At 40.3% G+C, this 18,893-nt stretch overlaps 5 protein-coding genes across 5 annotated transcripts in view; all 5 read right to left on the minus strand.

The window, feature by feature from the left end:
• Nucleotides 1-2,647, minus strand: part of nup93 (nucleoporin 93) — a 29,536-nt gene extending 26,889 nt beyond the window's left edge. The window contains exons 1-2 of the mRNA XM_071505536.1: nt 2,487-2,647; nt 1,041-1,223 (exon numbers count right to left, since the gene is read on the minus strand). Of these exons, the coding sequence (XP_071361637.1) occupies nt 1,041-1,219 (179 nt within the window). The 5' untranslated portion in view covers nt 1,220-1,223; nt 2,487-2,647. The remainder of the gene's footprint in view (nt 1-1,040; nt 1,224-2,486) is intronic.
• Nucleotides 2,648-5,243: 2,596 nt separating this feature from the next.
• steep1 (STING1 ER exit protein 1) lies at nt 5,244-6,387 on the minus strand. Its single transcript, XM_071505550.1, has one exon. The coding sequence runs from the start codon at nt 6,251-6,253 to the stop codon at nt 5,576-5,578; it is 678 nt and encodes a 225-aa protein (XP_071361651.1). The 5' UTR covers nt 6,254-6,387; the 3' UTR covers nt 5,244-5,575.
• A 1,088-nt stretch (nt 6,388-7,475) lies between these two features.
• mt2 (metallothionein 2) lies at nt 7,476-8,351 on the minus strand. Its single transcript, XM_071505564.1, has 3 exons — nt 8,191-8,351; nt 8,013-8,078; nt 7,476-7,709 (listed from the first exon to the last, which is right to left on the minus strand). The coding sequence occupies exons 1-3, from the start codon at nt 8,213-8,215 to the stop codon at nt 7,618-7,620; spliced, it is 183 nt and encodes a 60-aa protein (XP_071361665.1). The 5' UTR covers nt 8,216-8,351; the 3' UTR covers nt 7,476-7,617.
• Nucleotides 8,352-11,263: 2,912 nt separating this feature from the next.
• Nucleotides 11,264-12,139, minus strand: LOC139637070 (metallothionein A). The gene is made up of 3 exons (XM_071505574.1): nt 11,978-12,139; nt 11,800-11,865; nt 11,264-11,498 (listed from the first exon to the last, which is right to left on the minus strand). The coding sequence occupies exons 1-3, from the start codon at nt 12,000-12,002 to the stop codon at nt 11,407-11,409; spliced, it is 183 nt and encodes a 60-aa protein (XP_071361675.1). The 5' UTR covers nt 12,003-12,139; the 3' UTR covers nt 11,264-11,406.
• A 2,766-nt stretch (nt 12,140-14,905) lies between these two features.
• On the minus strand, nt 14,906-15,743 carry LOC139637208 (metallothionein A). Its single transcript, XM_071505783.1, has 3 exons — nt 15,623-15,743; nt 15,445-15,510; nt 14,906-15,140 (listed from the first exon to the last, which is right to left on the minus strand). The coding sequence occupies exons 1-3, from the start codon at nt 15,645-15,647 to the stop codon at nt 15,049-15,051; spliced, it is 183 nt and encodes a 60-aa protein (XP_071361884.1). The 5' UTR covers nt 15,648-15,743; the 3' UTR covers nt 14,906-15,048.
• Nucleotides 15,744-18,893: the final 3,150 nt, after the last annotated feature.

Raw genomic sequence — 18,893 nt, forward strand, 5'->3', positions numbered from 1 at the left:
CTATTGTATTTTACATTTCTTTTAATACATATTAACAATTTGGCAGCTAACTGTACTAAATACTTAATTATTCACAGCCACTTTGAGGATATGTGTCAATATTAAATGTTTAAAAAATGTATAATCTTCAGACAGATGGGACAGAGTCCAGCACAACAATGGAAAGGTATCACAATTTTTTGGATTTTAAATATGCAAGAGTCTATTACTCTAGAATGAATAGGGCTGGATTTAATTATGATTTGTATTTGAATGGGCCAATATCAATTCTTAAGATCCTGAGATTGATCTTTGTATTTTGGTTTCTTTCCAGTGAACAACAACTGCACTAAATGTTATGTGCATGCAGTGGTTTCTTGTGGTTCAGTTAGAGCTGCATGATATGAAAAATATGGAAATGAAGTGATTACAACTTGTAAAAAAAAGTAGGTTTTGGGTTAAAAAGTAATTGTCAATATTGTTAATATATGCTAATATGAACTGCTTTGAGTCATGACAGTCCTGTAAATCGTGGTGAGACCACATAGATTGTAACTGTTCATCTCACAGTTTAGGAGATTGTTGTGAATCAGGATGGTTAGCTGACTCTTGTAGTGTCACAACTATGAGAGGGATAGGCTGAAAAAGACTCTGCACACTGATCTGAGCTATCAACTTGTGTTTGCTGAAGGGATATGGTCTCTGGATATGAGATCTGAGGCAGTGGAAGTTGAGTGAACAGTGTTTGGATTCTACTTTATTTAGTCTGTCCCTGCTGGGAAGCTAACGCTAGCTATCCAACTGTCTGCTGATATCAGGCTGAAGTCTTGTCAACAAAAGCAGTGCAGAGGAATTAGTGAGCAGACTTTTAGTTTAGGCCCTATTTGTGCTCAAAGTCATCATTAAAGTGTATATCTATTCTTAGCTGAACCATCTGATGCTGACAGTCCATGTGTAGCTGTATGGGGTAGCGTTTCATTATTTAATAATAAGTATAATGATGAAACCCTTGTAAGTTTTGCAGGTCTTTTATTTACATGCAGATTTATGATTTTTCTTACGCTTTTACGTCTGCCGCATCTTGTGAGGTGCGCGTCAATGTGCGGGATCGAAGCCTCTCTCCCGCCTGCTGGATCTCCTGGAGGTTCCTCTCAACGTGTGGCAGCTCTGACACTGCTTCTGTCTCTGCAGCCAGCTGCTCTGCCTGCTGGAGCAGCTCCCCAAAACCCTCTGCATCCATACCTCTACACAGAGAGAGGAAGAGAGTTTAAATAAGTGAATACAACAACAACATTTTTGGACTACAGCTAAATATGGGTGGAAGATACAGGATACAGTGAATAAGGAGCAGTGAAACGGTGCCAAATCATGTCCCAACACCTCACTAAGACATTTTATTGTTGGTTTTTCCTTTATTTTGTCAATCGTCCATGTCTTCAATATCTCTGATTATATTTGGCCACTGACAGCATTGTATCTTATCAGTGGGCAGAACTGTGATGCATTTATGTGATGAAACATCATTATTGGTCAGGTATTTAATTCCCTGGATGAGCCAAAAACAGGCTTTACCATATTTTTTTCCTTTTTTTATCTACAAACAGCTTCTCAACCTAATTTACTATTTATATATTATATATATTGTTAAATACAACATGATTGAGGGTTTAACCAATATTGTCATCCCTTATAACCAGGTGTATCGGGGTCAGTTGAGAAGCAAGGGCATAAGTATTAGCAACTCAGAGCACAGAACACCAGATGTGTCCAGAATACTTTAAGAACATCCACTTTGCAGCAGAATTTTACAGAGCATTACCAGATACTGTACCTAGATAATGTTTGAGGGTCGTTGTCTTTAAGCAGTCCCTGACTAAAATCTAAAATATTACTTACTTTTAATCTAATTTCAAGATTACTTATCACAAAGACCATTTATATCTCAACCTACCATCCCCTAAAGGGTCTGTTTCGCTACACGTTTCAGGGTTTCACCACTTCGCTACTGTCATAAACCTTTACAATAAAAGTATCAAGCACTGAGCACATGCCAAACAAACTGTGAATAAAATACATATTGGAAAGAGTCAAAGGGACATACATTTATAAAAACACCTTTTGACAGCTGACATAAACAGACAGACACCTGCAGCCCGCGCATTGAGTGCCGTGTTTGTCAGAATAGCATATCGTTAGCACAGTGCTAACACCTCGGCTAACCATGTTACTTCAGAAATTCAGCTTAATTGTAACAACAGCAGGACATCGCCCGAACGGTAGTTTAAGTTGCTGAGAAGGGGACATTAGATGCCAAAGTGACAAACTTCACGACAACCTACTTTTCTTTTCTGTCCTAGGTTTGTTAGTATAGTTCACTTGTCAAAATGAATGGCGCTTGAGTTAGCTAGCAGGCTAAATGGCTAACGTTCACACGCATGCTCGCAGTTGAGTCATCTTAAATTGCTAATATTATACTTCACACTGCTGGAAGGAGACAAACTTCATACCCGTTGTATGGGCCGAATGGACGTATGGTCCCGTCTGTATTCTTCGGGTGATTGTATTTCCAGTTATTACCTCTTATTTGGTTTTGTTCAGTAATACAACATGCATCAAAGTATATGATTTGCCCCGGCACTTCTGGAGTCGGCGCTGATTGGACGATTCCCGGTCCGAACCGGATGTCATTCTTGCTCGCTTATTATCAGGACGCGACAAACCCCGCTGCTCTGCCTGTTGGACAGGAGGACTGGAAACTTACCGAAACAACAGTGGTGTCAAACCTAAAAATCCTGTCAATCAGCAGAAAGATTAACATGACACCACATCACAAAGTCCAGGTTACTTACACACCAAAGCAGCTTATTTTTTGGTTTAATTCCAAGCCTTCCTTCTCTCTTATTATGTGAAGGTTGGTTGTAGAGTAGTAAAAGAAGTGACATGATATATTTTTCTTAGGAAAATTATAATAGTACTCTACCAGGTACCTTATATGAATGGATGGATGGCATGGTATACACTGTGCTGAAGGCAGGAAATACAGCAGTTTTTTCCAAGGTTGAGATATATATTCTCTTTCACACTCACTTTCTACTGAGCTTGTAATGAATCTCATAATTGTCTTAAAACTGTTTTACATTGTAAATTAGTTATATTGTTGATGTATTTATTTCTGTATCACTTCACGGCTATCCTAAATATTTACTGTTTACCCTTTAAAAGTTGTTGACCAGCATGTGAAGCAACACTGCACTACCCCCTTGAGGTTAACTAGGTCATATAAACTAACAACTTCATGTAGTGCAGGCTATTACACCAAACTTACTGAGGTCATTGGACTTAAGTGCAATGTAAGTTAGTAAATAAGTAGAGAGACTTTACCTCTGTTGAACAGAGTGTCTACTTGCAAAAGGTGACATAGATTATTCAAATGTTTGTTGCTCTCTTGATGTTTGTCCCTCTCTCCAGGCTTCTCTAATGAGAAAGTTGTTTGTAATCCACGATAAAACCACCATCTTGTTTCATGTCTGGTAACAGTTGGAAATTGGTGTCAACATGACAGCCTGATAATGCCCTGCACACTCAGTATGTAAGAGGGGTCTTTGCTGATCTGCTGTCATACCAATGTCAGGCCTGAATGTAGAAAACGCTGACATCTTTTGCCCTTTTGCTTTCACCCTTGCTGTTGCCCCATAAGAAGAAACCACTGGCCGTAGCTTGGATAACAAAGCTGAGATGGTTGATGAATGTCTGCTTCCATGCAACAGTCTTGCTTTGTAAAAACAGATCTGGTCATTTTGAGTACAACCCCCTGGAGTTATATCATTATATAACACAATATGTACAACTGTTACACAACACAGAAAGCACACAACAAGAGTGCTTGTGTGACTTTACTAGCAAAACAGAGATCTTTCACCTAAATTGGCCGGACCTCTAGGTTCCAGGGTGTCTGTGATCATAAGTCAATCTTGTGATGAGCCGATCTTACTCTTGTGCTTTTGGATAGCAAAAGATCGAACAAAATGCTCCAAAAAATAAGAAAAAAGAAAGAAAGAAAGAGAAATTGTCTCTGGATGTCTTATAATAAAACCCTACAGGTGCCTTATAAACATTTATATTAGTGTTTCCCTGCAAAGTTCAGTAAAATTACTGTAAAGTTAACATTTTGTAGCTGTATTTTTGTATGACCATTACATCTTTTTTTTTTACAGCTCTATTCTTTACCACAGGACAGAAAAGCGTACATCTGCAAGCCCTAAATACTTTTAATTTATCAACTGTGGCCAAATTGTGCTCCAGTCTACAAAACACATTGTTCTCCTAATCTGTTCTCTATTTTTGTGACCCACATTGAGGTTCTGACCTGCCAGTTAGACACTGGCCTACATTTACCCATCTTCTCATAAATCCCTGTCTGACACAGAAAGCCTCAAATATCTGTCTATATAAATCATTTAAGCATTGCACATGATAATATTTTGATACCAAAGGATGAAAACATGCAATATACATTAAAAAAATATATATATACTCTAAGTATTCTTAATTGCCCAATGAGTACTATGTATGCAAATATGGGGTGGTACATTCACACAAATAAATCATTGTCTGTGAACAAATAAAAGATTTGAATTTGATGTGGAAAAAACCTTTCGAAACATAATAAGTCCAGTACGGATACTTCATTCACTGCTGTCTAATGACTTAAGTCCAGACGTTTTCAGCCATTATTTATATTCATATTTACACCTGCACTTCTCCTTCTGTGTCATGCCAAAGTATTTACTCTGGGGGAAGGTGCATAGTAGCTTCGAAATCCTGTTGTTATGGTTGTAGTAAATAAATATGTTCATCATTGATTAATTATTGTGATCAATTTTTCTATTCATTTGTTTATTATTTAGTCTACAATGTGTCAGAAATAGTAAAAATAGGCTATATCTTCCAGTGACTTGCTTTGTTCAGCCAATGGTCCAACACCCACAAATAAACAATTCTGAATCCTAAATCCTCACATTTGAAGATGAAACCAGAGAATGTTTGGTCATTTTTCCTGACAAATGACTTAAACGATTTGTCAGTTATCACAAAAGCTGCCAATTATTTTTCTGATTCAGAGTCTTACTTAAGGGGTTTAAGAAATCTGCACCAATACACATTTTCAAGACCTCTACACAATATTTGACAGTATTTAAGACTACCAATGGCCTTGAAGACTTTTCCCAAGACTTGCAGATACCAATACTATTACACCAAGAGCCTTAAAAATACCAAACAGGTTTATTTTGTACAAAATAACATTTTAAACAAACTTAAAGGTCTATACTTGTTCTATATCTTACAGGTCTATATTAAGATGGTGATCCCAGAGACCTCCTTCTTAATATGCAAAACCCACACACATCATAGGTCCTGTTCCTATATATATATATATATACACACAAATATATGAAATCCCATTTGTCCACTGGAGAGCTGTTGCCCAAGACAAACTGCTGGGCCAGTACTGGACAGATCAGATCAGTAGAACTGCAGAATCCACCGTGCAAGTGAAGACAGTCACAGCAAGTCTTTGGCCTCCAGTGAGACTTCTCTACTTGAACTGATTGTCGATGAGTGTGCCCTTCATCTTCGCCTTCTTGGCCTCCAGCTCAGCCAGCTCCTGGAGCCTTCTCTTGCTCATGCCTTTCCTCTCCAGCTGCTTCTCGATCACTTTGGCGTTTTGGGCGTACGAGTCCGCCACCTCCCTGGCCTCGATCTCCTCCTCCTCCTCGTCTATGGTGGACACCGTGACAGAGCTGAACTTGCCCATGTCTTTCGTCCGCTTGGTCATCATCACACGGACTTTCTTGGGAGCCTCCGGCTGCTTCTGGCTGTAGACGCTGGTGTTGCCGAAGCCCTGCCCGAACTTGACCACGGCTCCGTCCACAATGAAGGTAGCCGGGTTGTTCTTCTCCTGGTGCTGGTAGAAGAGCAGCAGGCCGCACTTGCCGCACTTCTTGCGGTGCTGCTTCTCGATGCCCTCGGCTCTCTTGATGTACGTGTTCTCGTCTTCCTCCACGTTGCAGAACTTGTGGGCGTGTTTGGCCCCGTCGATCACCCTTGCTCGGTCCCGGGGTCTCATGGGCAGCTTCTCGAGTTGGCAGTCCAGCACCAAAACCATTTGTCCACACAGGCAGTAGTAGACATGCAGCGGCTTTTCTCCGTCGTCGTACTCCTCTCTGTCTCTGGTGTCCGAGCACACGACGCTTCTGGACACGACCTTCGGCATGCTGGGCCACTTAAACGGGCTTTTTAAAAGTACGGTTTAGTAAAAACGCTACTGCTGAGACGACAGAACAAGATAGAGGTTTAGAATTTCGCCCTGAACAGAGAAACAACGCAACGCTTCCTGTGTGCGTCACCGTTACTGTTCCTACCAGAAACATGTAGTTCCTCCTGGTTCGGGGGTTCCGACTTGGCGTCTTGTCGCCCCTTGTGTGCGTTATTTCTTTTATCATGTCATGAGCACTGGACTCGAAATGAACTCATATTGGAGCAAATCAAGGCCAGAAAGTGGCAAAATTGGGTAGAAAATAAGTTAAGTGACAAGAAAAATAATAAAATAGGCACCCTAGATAGACAGTGGCAAACGTTGGCAATGAGCACAGACAAGTTTGGTCTCAGTACGGTTGATAAGACTGGAAAAGGTTTTTTACAAGTGCAGTCCGTTTAATTGTCCATTTACACAGCTGATGAGCTCATTGGCCTCCACCTGCTGGTCCTGCTCAGAGAGCTTTATCTTTACTCGGCCTCTGTTCAGGGCCCTCTTCCATCCTCCTGTTGTTGGTGGGATGTCCGCATGTTTCTTGTTTGGAGGAGGCTGAACAGTTTTGAAAAACACACCTGTTGTCATCCAGTAGTTTAAAACAGATTTTGATGATCAAATTAGTTCCTCTGGGTATTTCTTATGTATAATAAAGCTGTTTCTGCTGTGATAAAGCTTGAGTTACCCAGTAACTTAGATTTAAGATCAGTCATCTTATTTTTGAAAGTTTGAAAATAAGTGACCATTTAGCATTATGTTGCATGTATCTAAAGTAAAAAAAAAAAAAAAGGTTTTAGTATTTAAGATAGTAAGCAGCTGGGAACAGTTAAATAGTTAATGCAGAGCAAGCCACCTTTAACTAGAGATTTCTATGCATGACTCAAATATGAACTTTTGACTCAGGTCCAAGTTGTGATTAACCTAGAGTGTACTGATGAATGCATTTCCATACTTAAAGTCAGCTGATCCAGCAAAGACATTAAGCTATTTTTAGTGCCACAATACTAAACATTGTGTGACAGTTAGCACTTGACCTTCCACATAGAAAAGGACTTTCCCCCAGGTTATTCAAGTCAGGAACACTTGTGAGTCTGACCTTTGTTAGGTGACCATTGACACCACTGACATTTGAAATCCTACATATTGCACCAAACATTAAAGCCAAACCAAGATACAGCCACATTGATGAATTTATGTCATTTATTTGATCATTGAAAGACAAGTACAAAACAATTACTCTTTAGACATAATCAACAGTAATTAAGTCAAAGTGGTTCAACACAGGCGCCATCACATGGAGCAGCTCTGGCGCAGATGCTGCAGGCTCCTCACTGACAGCAGCTGGTGTCGCATGTCTTCCCTTTGCACACGCAGCCAGAGGCGCACTTGGTGCAGCCAGATGGGCAGCATGGGCAGCAGCCTGCAGAAAGGTCAGAGTTCATTAGTGACAGAGCAGCAGCGTGGAACGTGGATGCATTTACACCTTTACATCGCTGCTCATTAAGCCAATCAGAGCCACCTGGGAAGTTCCCTGCGTTTCACGTTAAAGTGACTCAGAAATGAAATAAAATCAGAGTTTAAAGATATCATTGGACTACAAATAGCTAAAGACGTAGGCGTCAAATTCGTGGATTGAAAAAAAAAAAGTCTAAGCCTCATATTGCATCCAATGTCATTCTGGTCGGGGTAAGGTTACGACGCCACTAAACTGCTAAGGACTCACTCTTCTTGCAGGTGGTGCAGGAGCAGTTTGTGCAGGTACAGGATCCTCCACAGTTGCAGGTTCCAGCTGAACAGAAAAACACAAGGCAGATTAGCTCTGTTTTCTCCGGTAAAGTCTAATTAAACAGTGGTCATGTCAAACATTATGACCAGACACAGCCATTAACAGCTATACTTACTCTTGGAGCACTCGCAGGGGTCCATGTTTCACAGCTGGCGTCTGGATTCTCTTCAGAGAGTGAAGTGGTTGTGCTGTCTGTCTCGGTTGAGCCAGTGTTGTGATTTGGAGTTGAATGGGCGGCTCTTTTATAGCAGTGTCCGGGAACAACAGGACCGGGTGCAAAATGCGCCTGTCACGCCGGCACGTAGGGGATCATTGCCAAGAGGTTTGTGCACACGGGCTGGGCGAGCGCTTCCCAGCGGGAGCAGAGAGATTCCCAGGCCGGGAGGAGATGTTGTGTCGTCTGAAACTTACATAAGACTCCCCGAGCCCCCCATCCCCCCAGGGGACACACCAGACCCCAAAATAATTAACGTGTTTACACGGAGAAAAAAGTAATTATATAAAGAAGTATATACATTCATGGGGGACATGAAATGCCACCTATATCGTCTACTAGGATATTATAATTTCCTCTTTTTTTATATTTGTGTAGCCAGTAGTGGATAATGTGGATAAATACGGGTTATATGAGAGGAAAATGATCAAATCAGTTTGCACTCGGTTAACATTTATTTTGCACACGGTTTAATAGACGAGGGGGGAATTATTCAGGCTTGTACTTTCATTGGCACCATTAAAACCTCCGATATATACAGGCTCTTTGAAATTAATTTAAATATTGTAAGTTATGTCATGTTTGTTTTCTATTTTAATTCAAGTAGAACTATGTTGAGATATACCATTAACTTAAGAAAATCAATAAATTGGGCAGTGGCCAATATAGGTTCTAGCCTAGTTTATCCTGCCATATTTGCCTTATTGTCAGTGTAAGATGAATTTAATGTACAGATTACAAGATATCAAATGACATTCATTAGGCTGTGCTTTAGTGTAGCTGTGATAATTACAGAATTACATCACTTACATTGTGTTTATTTCCTTTTTCACAAAATTACAGTTCACTTATTTTATTCTGAGGGCCAGTTGAAGCAAGAACCCTTGCTTCAAAAATATATATATAAAAAAAGTTTTAAAAATACACAATGTATAGCCTACCAACAGTATATGTCTTTACTATTTACTAATATTAAATCGTTTAATCCATCATTTACCAAAAAAGCCAATTGTAATTTGGTCTCTATAATTGATAGTCAGTTTCATGCTGAGGTTCAATAATAGACAAAAATAAGTGCTGACGTGTGGCTTCAGCTCAGGGATCATTTTTATTCACCCATCACATGTAAGCGATCATTCTTCTGTCACGCTTCCCTGTGTTTTCGGCACCGTGCACACGGCCCACACCGTCTCCTGTCTGTTTTCATTGCTGCGCTCCCTCCCGCAGCTCTGCACCCGGCCGCTCCGCTCGGCGCCTGCGAGCGAACCGAGGTAACAAGGCTTATTGTAATATGCTGCCTTCAAGTGCCGTGTGCTGCAGGAAATATCACTTTCAAGAGGAGAGCGCGAATGAGTGCAAAAACAAACAAACAAACATACAAACTCATTCTTTAGTTAAAGCAGCGCACTAAGCGCTGTCACAGTTTTACAATGAGACTGACCTGGCTAGTTTGTGACAACGAAGTTAGGTGAGTCTCTGTTGGTTTGAATCCTGTGGAGATTGTTAGTTCTCTCACCTCAACAAGCACATAACGCCACAGTATTCTTATGTGAATGGCTGTATGTTTACGTGTTGACATATTTGTTGTTGTTGTTTTTTTTGTTTGTTTGTTTTAGTTTTTTATTTCCTTTTCGCTAAGGTCAATTCGACTGCTGGGAGACAAGTTCAATTCACTGCCTCGGATGTAGGAGCTTGTGTTGGGAGCCTGAAGGCAACATAGTTTTTTGCGCCCGCTACCGTTGATGCTTTTTTGGAAAGTTTCTCACACAGTGACTGGCAATGACAGAGCACATCCATGGAGCTGAGTCATTACAAGATGTGCCCATTGTAAACAAAGTGTGACGAGTGAAACACATGGGAGCCGAGTGCTTTTTTTGTTAGTTTTAGAAACAACAAAATGTAAATGTATAGACTGAAAAAGAATTACAATACATAAATCACATAAATCAGATTCCACAGTGTACAACATGAAATGTACCAGTATATAAAATAGGAAAAACAGCCTAGCTGCTATATTTATAAAGTCTACAAATATTCGTTGATGTTTTTTAAACTTCAAATTGTCTGGATATAGACCAAATATAAACAAATGTGGGACTAAGGGTATTTGAATCTGTAAAATATTTTGAATACATTGTTTTATTTCTTGCCAGAATTTTTGTATTTTTGTACATTGCCAGATACAGTGAAAAAATGTACCTTTTTCCTTTGCACATTTAACACAAATATCAGGTATAGCGCTGTCATATTTGTGAAGTTTTTCTGGAGTGATATATGTTCGCATCAACCAGTTGTATTGTAGTAATTTCAGGCGGGTGTTAGTGGTTCTTGATTGTGCTTGAGAGCATGCCTCCCCCCACTTTTCTGTTGGGATGTCCTCCTGTAGATCTTCTCTCCATGCCCCCAGTCGTCCTGGTGTTTCTGTGCTTCCATTTACTAGGCATTTATACATTTTGGATATTAAACCCATCCCTGAGCAACGCATACCCATTAATTTTTCTACTGTAGACCTTTCAGGGATGCATCATGTTTGATTTTGGTGTGTTCTAGTGAAGTTTCTCAACTGCAGGTATTAAAAAAAAACCCCCCCAAAAAAACAGGGTATATACCAAAATATTAACTTTTGACTCAGGTCCAAGTTATGATGAACCTAGAGTGTACTGATGAATGCATTTCCATACTTAAAGTCAGCTGATCCAGCAAAACAAAGCCATTTTTAGTGCCACAATACTAAACATTGTGTGACAGTTAGCACTTGACCTTCCACATAGCAAGGGACTTTCCCCCAGGTTATTCAAGTCAGCAACACTTTAGGATCTAAGAATGTAGGCCAGCTCCCTGAGAGTCTGACCTTTGTTAGATGACCGCGCTGCAGCAGCACACCTACATCACCACACCTCAGTCAGCTCATTTTATATTGACATTTGAAACCCTACACATCGCACAAAACATTAAAGCCGAACCAAGACACAGCCACGTTCAGGAAATGCATTTATTTGATCATTGAAAGCCAAGTACAACACAATTACTCTTTCGACATAAACAGTAATGAAGTCAAAGTGGTTCAACACAGGCGCCATCACATGGGGCAGCTCTGGCGCAGATGCTGCAGGCTCCTCACTGACAGCAGCTGGTGTCGCATGTCTTCCCTTTGCACACGCAGCCAGAGGCGCACTTGGTGCAGCCAGATGGGCAGCATGGGCAGCAGCCTGCAGAAAGGTCAGAGTTCATTAGTGACAGAGCAGCAGCGTGGAACGTGGATGCATTTACACCTTTACATCGCTGCTCATTAAGCCAATCAGAGCCACCTGGGAAGTTCCCTGCGTTTCACGTTAAAGTGACTCAGAAATGAAATAAAATCAGAGTTTAAAGATATCATTGGACTACAAATAGATTAAGACGTAGGCGTCAAATTCGTGGATTGAAAAAAAAAGTCTAAGCCTCATATTGCATCCAATGTCATTCTGGTCGGGGTAAGGTTACGACGCCACTGAACTGCTAAGGACTCACTCTTCTTGCAGGTGGTGCAGGAGCAGTTTGTGCAGGTACAGGATTCTCCACAGCTGCAGGTTCCAGCTGAACAGAAAAACACAAGGCAGATTAACTTTGCCTTCTCTGGTAAAGTCTAATTAAACAGTGGTCATGTCAAACATTATGATCAGACACAGCCATTAACAGCTATACTTACTCTTGGAGCACTCGCAGGGGTCCATGTTTCACAGCTGGCGTCTGGATTCTCTTCAGAGAGTGAAGTGGTTGTGCTGTCTGTCTCGGTTGAGTCAGTGTTGTGATTTGGAGTTGAATGGGCGGCTCTTTTATAGCAGAGTCCGGGAACAACAGGACCGGGTGCAAAATGCGCCTGTCACGCCGGCACGTAGGGGATCATTGCAAACATATATTCATAAAGACCTGGTGTATTGTTTATGTTGATATCTTATTGAGTCTCAGGGAGAAAATATAGCCTCCACTTAGGAACCAAGCCCATACACATTTTTATTGTGTTGTCCAAATACTAGAGCTTCATTTCAAAGTACAATTTAAGATCCCAAATTTTCCAAGAATACCAAATGACACAAACGTGTTGGCCTATAAATGACAAAGAATATGTGATGCTGTGATGAAAAATCTCATTCAATTGTAATTAGTGTCCATGAGATGGAACTTTAATGAATGTTAACAATTTATTGTTCACAGGAACATTTCCTGTGGTTAGCCTGAGCTCAGTTTCTGTAATTTCTGATTGCACAATCAGCTATTTGATTGTGTGCAGAGACGTTATTACAAAAGGTGGGATTATTCACTGTCTCATCTGTAGGCCTAGTGATTATTTACCTTATGGTAAAAACTTCACTCAAAACCCTCTTGTATCCAATCTGATGCTTGTCTTCCAACCCCTGGTGGATACCTTTATCACTACAACAATTCAGACACAGCACATGGGACAATCCAAGTTGGCCACCTTCAGATACAGGTGCTGGTCATATAATTAGAATATCATAGAAAAGTTGATTTATTTCAGTAATTCCATTCAGAAAGTGAAACTTGTATAATGTATACATTCATTCCACACAGACTGATATATTTCAAGTGTTTATTTCTTTTAATTTTGATGATTATAACTGACAACTAATGAAAACCACAAATTCAGTATCTCAGAAAATTAGAATATTGTGAAAAGGTTCAATAATGAAGAGACCTGGCGCCACACTCTGATCAGCTAATTCACTCAAAACACCTGCAAAGGCCTTTAACTGGTCTCAGTCTAGTTCTGTAGCTACACAATCATGGGGAAGACTGCTGACCTGACAGTTGTCCAAAAGACGACCATCGACACCTTGCACAAGGAGGGCAAGACACAAAAGGTCATTGCTAAAGAGGCTGGCTGTTCACAGGGCTCTGTGTCCAAGCGCATTAATAGAGAGGCGAAGGGAAGGAAAAGATGCTGCCTTCAAGTGCCGTGTGCTGCAGGAAATGTCACTTTTAAGAGGAGAGCGTAAATGAGTGCAAAAACAAACATACAAACTCATTCTTTAGTTAAAGCAGCGCACTAAGCGCTGTCACAGTTTTACAATGAGACTGACCTGGCTAGTTTGTGACAACGAAGTTAGGTGAGTCTCTGTTGGTTTGAATCCTGTGGAGATTGTTAGTTCTCTCACCTCAACAAGCACATAACGCCACAGTATTCTTATGTGAATGGCTGTATGTTTACGTGTTGACATATTTGTTGTTGTTGTTTTTTTTGTTTGTTTGTTTTAGTTTTTTATTTCCTTTTCGCTAAGGTCAATTCGACTGCTGGGAGACGAGTTCAATTCACTGCCTCGGATGTAGGAGCTTGTGTTGGGAGCCTGAAGGCAACATAGTTTTTTGCGCCCGCTACCTTTGATGCTTTTTTGGAAAGTTTCTCACACAGTGACTGGCAATGACAGAGCACATCCATGGAGCTGAGTCATTACAAGATGTGCCCATTGTAAACAAAGTGTGACGAGTGAAACACATGGGAGCCGAGTGCTTTTTTTGTTAGTTTTAGAAACAACAAAATGTAAATGTATAGACTGAAAAAGAATTACAATACATAAATCACATAAATCAGATTCCACAGTGTACAACATGAAATGTACCAGTATATAAAATAGGAAAAACAGCCTAGCTGCTATATTTATAAAGTCTACAAATATTCGTTGATGTTTTTTAAACTTCAAATTGTCTGGATATAGACCAAATATAAACAAATGTGGGACTAAGGGTATTTGAATCTGTAAAATATTTTGAATACATTGTTTTATTTCTTGCCAGAATTTTCGTATTTTTGTACATTGCCAGATACAGTGAAAAAATGTACCTTTTTCCTTTGCACATTTAACACAAATATCAGGTATAGCGCTGTCATATTTGTGAAGTTTTTCTGGAGTGATATATGTTCGCATCAAACAGTTGTATTGTAGTAATTTCAGGCGGGTGTTAGTGGTTCTTGATTGTGCTTGAGAGCATGCCTCCCCCCACTTTTCTATTGGGATGTCCTCCTGTAGATCTTCTCTCCATGCCCCCAGTCGTCCTGGTGTTTCTGTGCTTCCATTTACTAGGCATTTATACATTTTGGATATTAAACCCATCCCTGAGCAACGCATACCCATTAATTTTTCTACTGTAGACCTTTCAGGGATGCATCATGTTTAATTTTGGTGTGTTCTAGTGAAGTTTCTCAACTGCAGGTATTAAAAAAAAAAAAAACCCCAAAAAAACAGGGTATATACCAAAATATTAACTTTTGACTCAGGTCCAAGTTATGATGAACCTAGAGTGTACTGATGAATGCATTTCCATACTTAAAGTCAGCTGATCCAGCAAAACAAAGCCATTTTTAGTGCCACAATACTAAACATTGTGTGACAGTTAGCACTTGACCTTCCACATAGCAAGGGACTTTCCCCCAGGTTATTCAAGTCAGCAACACTTTAGGATCTAAGAATGTAGGCCAGCTCCCTGAGAGTCTGACCTTTGTTGGATGACCGCGCTGCAGCAGCACACCTACATCACCACACCTCAGTTAGCTCATTTTATATTGACATTTGAAACCCTACACATCGCACAAAACATTAAAGCCGAACCAAGACACAGCCACGTTCAGGAAATGCATTTATTTGATCATTGAAAGCCAAGTACAACACAATTACTCTTTCGACATAAACAGTAATGAAGTCAAAGTGGTTCAACACAGGCGCCATCACATGGAGCAGCTCTGGCGCAGATGCTGCAGGCTCCTCACTGACAGCAGCTGGTGTCGCATGTCTTCCCTTTGCACACGCAGCCAGAGGCGCACTTGGTGCAGCCAGATGGGCAGCATGGGCAGCAGCCTGCAGAAAGGTCAGAGTTCATTAGTGACAGAGCAGCAGCGTGGAACGTGGATGCATTTACACCTTTACATCGCTGCTCATTAAGCCAATCAGAGCCACCTGGGAAGTTCCCTGCGTTTCACGTTAAAGTGACTCAGAAATGAAATAAAATCAGAGTTTAAAGATATCATTGGACTACAAATAGCTAAAGACGTAGGCGTCAAATTCGTGGATTGAAAAAAAAAAAAGTCTAAGCCTCATATTGCATCCAATGTCATTCTGGTCGGGGTAAGGTTACGACGCCACTGAACTGCTAAGGACTCACTCTTCTTGCAGGTGGTGCAGGAGCAGTTTGTGCAGGTACAGGATTCTCCACAGCTGCAGGTTCCAGCTGAACAGAAAAACACAAGGCAGATTAGCTCTGTTTTCTCCGGTAAAGTCTAATTAAACAGTGGTCATGTCAAACATTATGATCAGACACAGCCATTAACAGCTATACTTACTCTTGGAGCACTCGCAGGGGTCCATGTTTCACAGCTGGCGTCTGGATTCTCTTCAGCGAGTGAAGTGGTTGTGCTGTCTGTCTCGGTTGAGTCAGTGTTGTGATTTGGAGTTGAATGGGCGGCTCTTTTATAGCAGAGTCCGGGGACAACAGGACCGGGTGCAAAATGCGCCTGTCACGCCGGCACGTAGGGGATCATTGCAAACATATATTCATAAAGACCTGGTGTATTGTTTATGTTGATATCTTATTGAGTCTCAGGGAGAAAATATAGCCTCCACTTAGGAACCAAGCCCATACACATTTTTATTGTGTTGTCCAAATACTAGAGCTTCATTTCAAAATACAATTTAAGATCCCAGAGAATATGTGATGCTGTGATGAAAAATCAAATCATTCAATTGTAATAAGTGTCCATGAGATGGAACTTTAAGTATTAATGAATGTTAACAATTTATTGTTCACAGGAACATTTCCTGTGGTTAGCCTGAGCTCAGTTTCTGTAATTTCTGATTGCACAATCAGCTATTTGATTGTGTGCAGAGACATTATTACAAAAGGTGGGATTATTCACTGTCTCATCTGTAGGCCTAGTGATTATTTAAACACAATGCTTGAGAGTAAAGGTGAAAGTGAGGTACCCTAATACAAAAAAAACTTCACATCTAGAGAGTTAATGAAGCTCAGTGAGCCCTGATTCCTCATTATGTCTATATAATATTTACATATGTGGTTTTGATTTAACCCTATAATGCCAAATGCATCAAATTTGATACAAGCATTTCTGAGACCTATTGCATCACCTTATGGTAAAAACTTCACTCAAAACCCTCTTGTATCCAATCTGATACTTGTTTGATAAGTGTTTATTTCTTTTATTTTTGATGATTATAACTGACAACTAATGAAAACCACAAATTCAGTATCTCAGAAAATTAGAATATTGTGAAAAGGTTCAATATTGAATACACCTGGTGCCACACTCTAATCAGCTAATTCACTCAAAACACCTGCAAAGGCCTTTAACTGGTCTCAGTCTAGTTCTGTAGCTACACAATCATGGGGAAGACTGCTGACCTGACAGTTGTCCAAAAGACGACCATCGACACCTTGCACAAGGAGGGCAAGACACAAAAGGTCATTGCTAAAGAGGCTGGCTGTTCACAGGGCTCTGTGTCCAAGCGCATTAATAGAGAGGCGAAGGGAAGGAAAAGATGTGGTAGAAAAAAGTGTATGAGCAATAGGGATAACCGCACCCTGAAGAGGATTGTGAAACAAAACCCATTCAAAAATGTGGGGGAGATTCACAAAGAGCGGACTGCAGCTGGAGTCAGCGCTTCAAGAACCACCACGCACAGACGTATGCAAGACATGGGTTTCAGCTGTCGCATTCCTCGTGTCAAGCCACTCTTGAACAAGAGACAGCGTCAGAAGCGTCTCGCCTGGGCTAAAGACAAAAAGGACTGGACTACTGCTGAGTGGTCCAAAGTTATGTTCTCTGATCAAAGTACATTTTGCATTTCCTTTGGAAATCAAGGTCCCAGAGTCTGGAGGAAGAGAGGAGAGGCACAGAATCCATGTTGCTCGAGGTCCAGTGTAAAGTTTCCACAGTCAGTGATGGTTGGGGTGCCGTGTCATCTGCTGGTGTTGGTCCACTGTGTTTTCTGAGGTCCAAGGTCAACGCAGCCGTCTACCAAGAAGTTTTAGAGCGCTTCATGCTTCCTGCTGCTGACCAACTTTATGGAGATGCAGAGTTCATTCTCCAACAGGACTTGGGACCTGCACACAGTGCCAAAGCTACCAGTACCTGGTTTAAGGACCATGGTATCCCTGTTCTTAATTGGCCAGCAAACTCGCCTGACCTTAAACCCATAGAAAATCTATGGGGTATTGTGAAGAGGAAGATGCGATACGCCAGACCCAACAATGCAGAAGAGCTGAAGGCCACTATCACTATCAGCAACCTGGGCTCTCATAACACCTGAGCAGTGCCACAGACTGATCGACTCCATGCCACGCCGCATTGCTGCAGTAATTCAGGCAAAAGAAGCCCCGACCAAGTATTGAGTGCTGTACATGCTCGTACTTTTCATGTTCATACTTTTCAGTTGGCCAACATTTCTAAAAATCCTTTTTTTTTGGTATTGGTCTTAAGTAATAATCTAATTTTCTGAGATACTGAATTTGTGGTTTTCATCAGTTATAATCATCACAATTAAAAGAAATAAACATTTGAAATATATCAGCCTGTGTGTAATGAATGAATATAATATACAAGTTTCACTTTTTGAATGGAATTACTGAAATAAATCAACTTTGTCATGATATTCTAATTATATGACCAGCACCTGTAGTTCCCAACTCACTGGATCAAGGTAAAGAAAATTGCGATTTTTACGATTTTCCAGTGACATTTTCTTTGAAATTTTTAGTAATATTCTAACATGAACACTTAATCTGTTGAAGCAAGTTATAATTACATATTTTTTGCATTTTAGTATGTATTAAATTGTGTATAAAATTTGGAAAAACCTATATGCAAATAATTTAATTTTTTTTTTTTTCAAATTTTGTGAAAGGGCCAAATAAAGGTTCCAGATTCAAGAAATCAGAATTTTCTGTGCATTATTTCTGGGGCCAGGCATTACAGGGTTAATAGTAAATTTCAGCTTAAGTTTTTCTAAAGCCACAGTTCAAATAGCAATGATTTACTCTCTTATTCAGGGATATGGGGGTAAAAATGGAAGGACAGGAAAGGATGTGCAGTAAAGATTAACAATACATGGAGGCACTGTGCACTGCACAGAGAGGTGGTGTTTGTGTCAGAAAGCTCAAGAGGGAGACATCTACAGTTTTGTAGAGAGAGAGCTTCCCTTGTAGGAGAGCTTTTTGAATGGTCTGGTCTAAATTTCCTCATCCTTTCCTCATTATTACCAGTGAAACTACTATACAATGAGTGCAAGTAATAATTACTTGTATCATTTATTGTAGTAATTAAATGCTAGTGATCGGAGAGGTGAAAGATACCAAATACTACAATATGGAGGCAAAACACAAGTGTAAGCAAGATATGTAATATAGGTTGTACTTTTACTTTGAAGGAGCACACAGTCCAGACATGATCTACATATGTAAAACACTGACACACATATTCATTTTTATCTGTTCTCAATCTAGAGAACTATACAGTAGGCATACATTAAAGAAATGTTGTGTGGACATAAAAGGGGTGATCATGTAATTGATAATGGTTAAAAAATAACATCAGCTCC

This window comes from Trachinotus anak, unplaced genomic scaffold, assembly GCF_046630095.1.
Source record: "Trachinotus anak isolate AG129_WGS33_773 ecotype Australia unplaced genomic scaffold, CSIRO_AGI_Tana_v1 ptg000002l, whole genome shotgun sequence".
In the NCBI taxonomy this organism is placed as follows: Eukaryota; Metazoa; Chordata; class Actinopteri; order Carangiformes; family Carangidae; genus Trachinotus; species Trachinotus anak.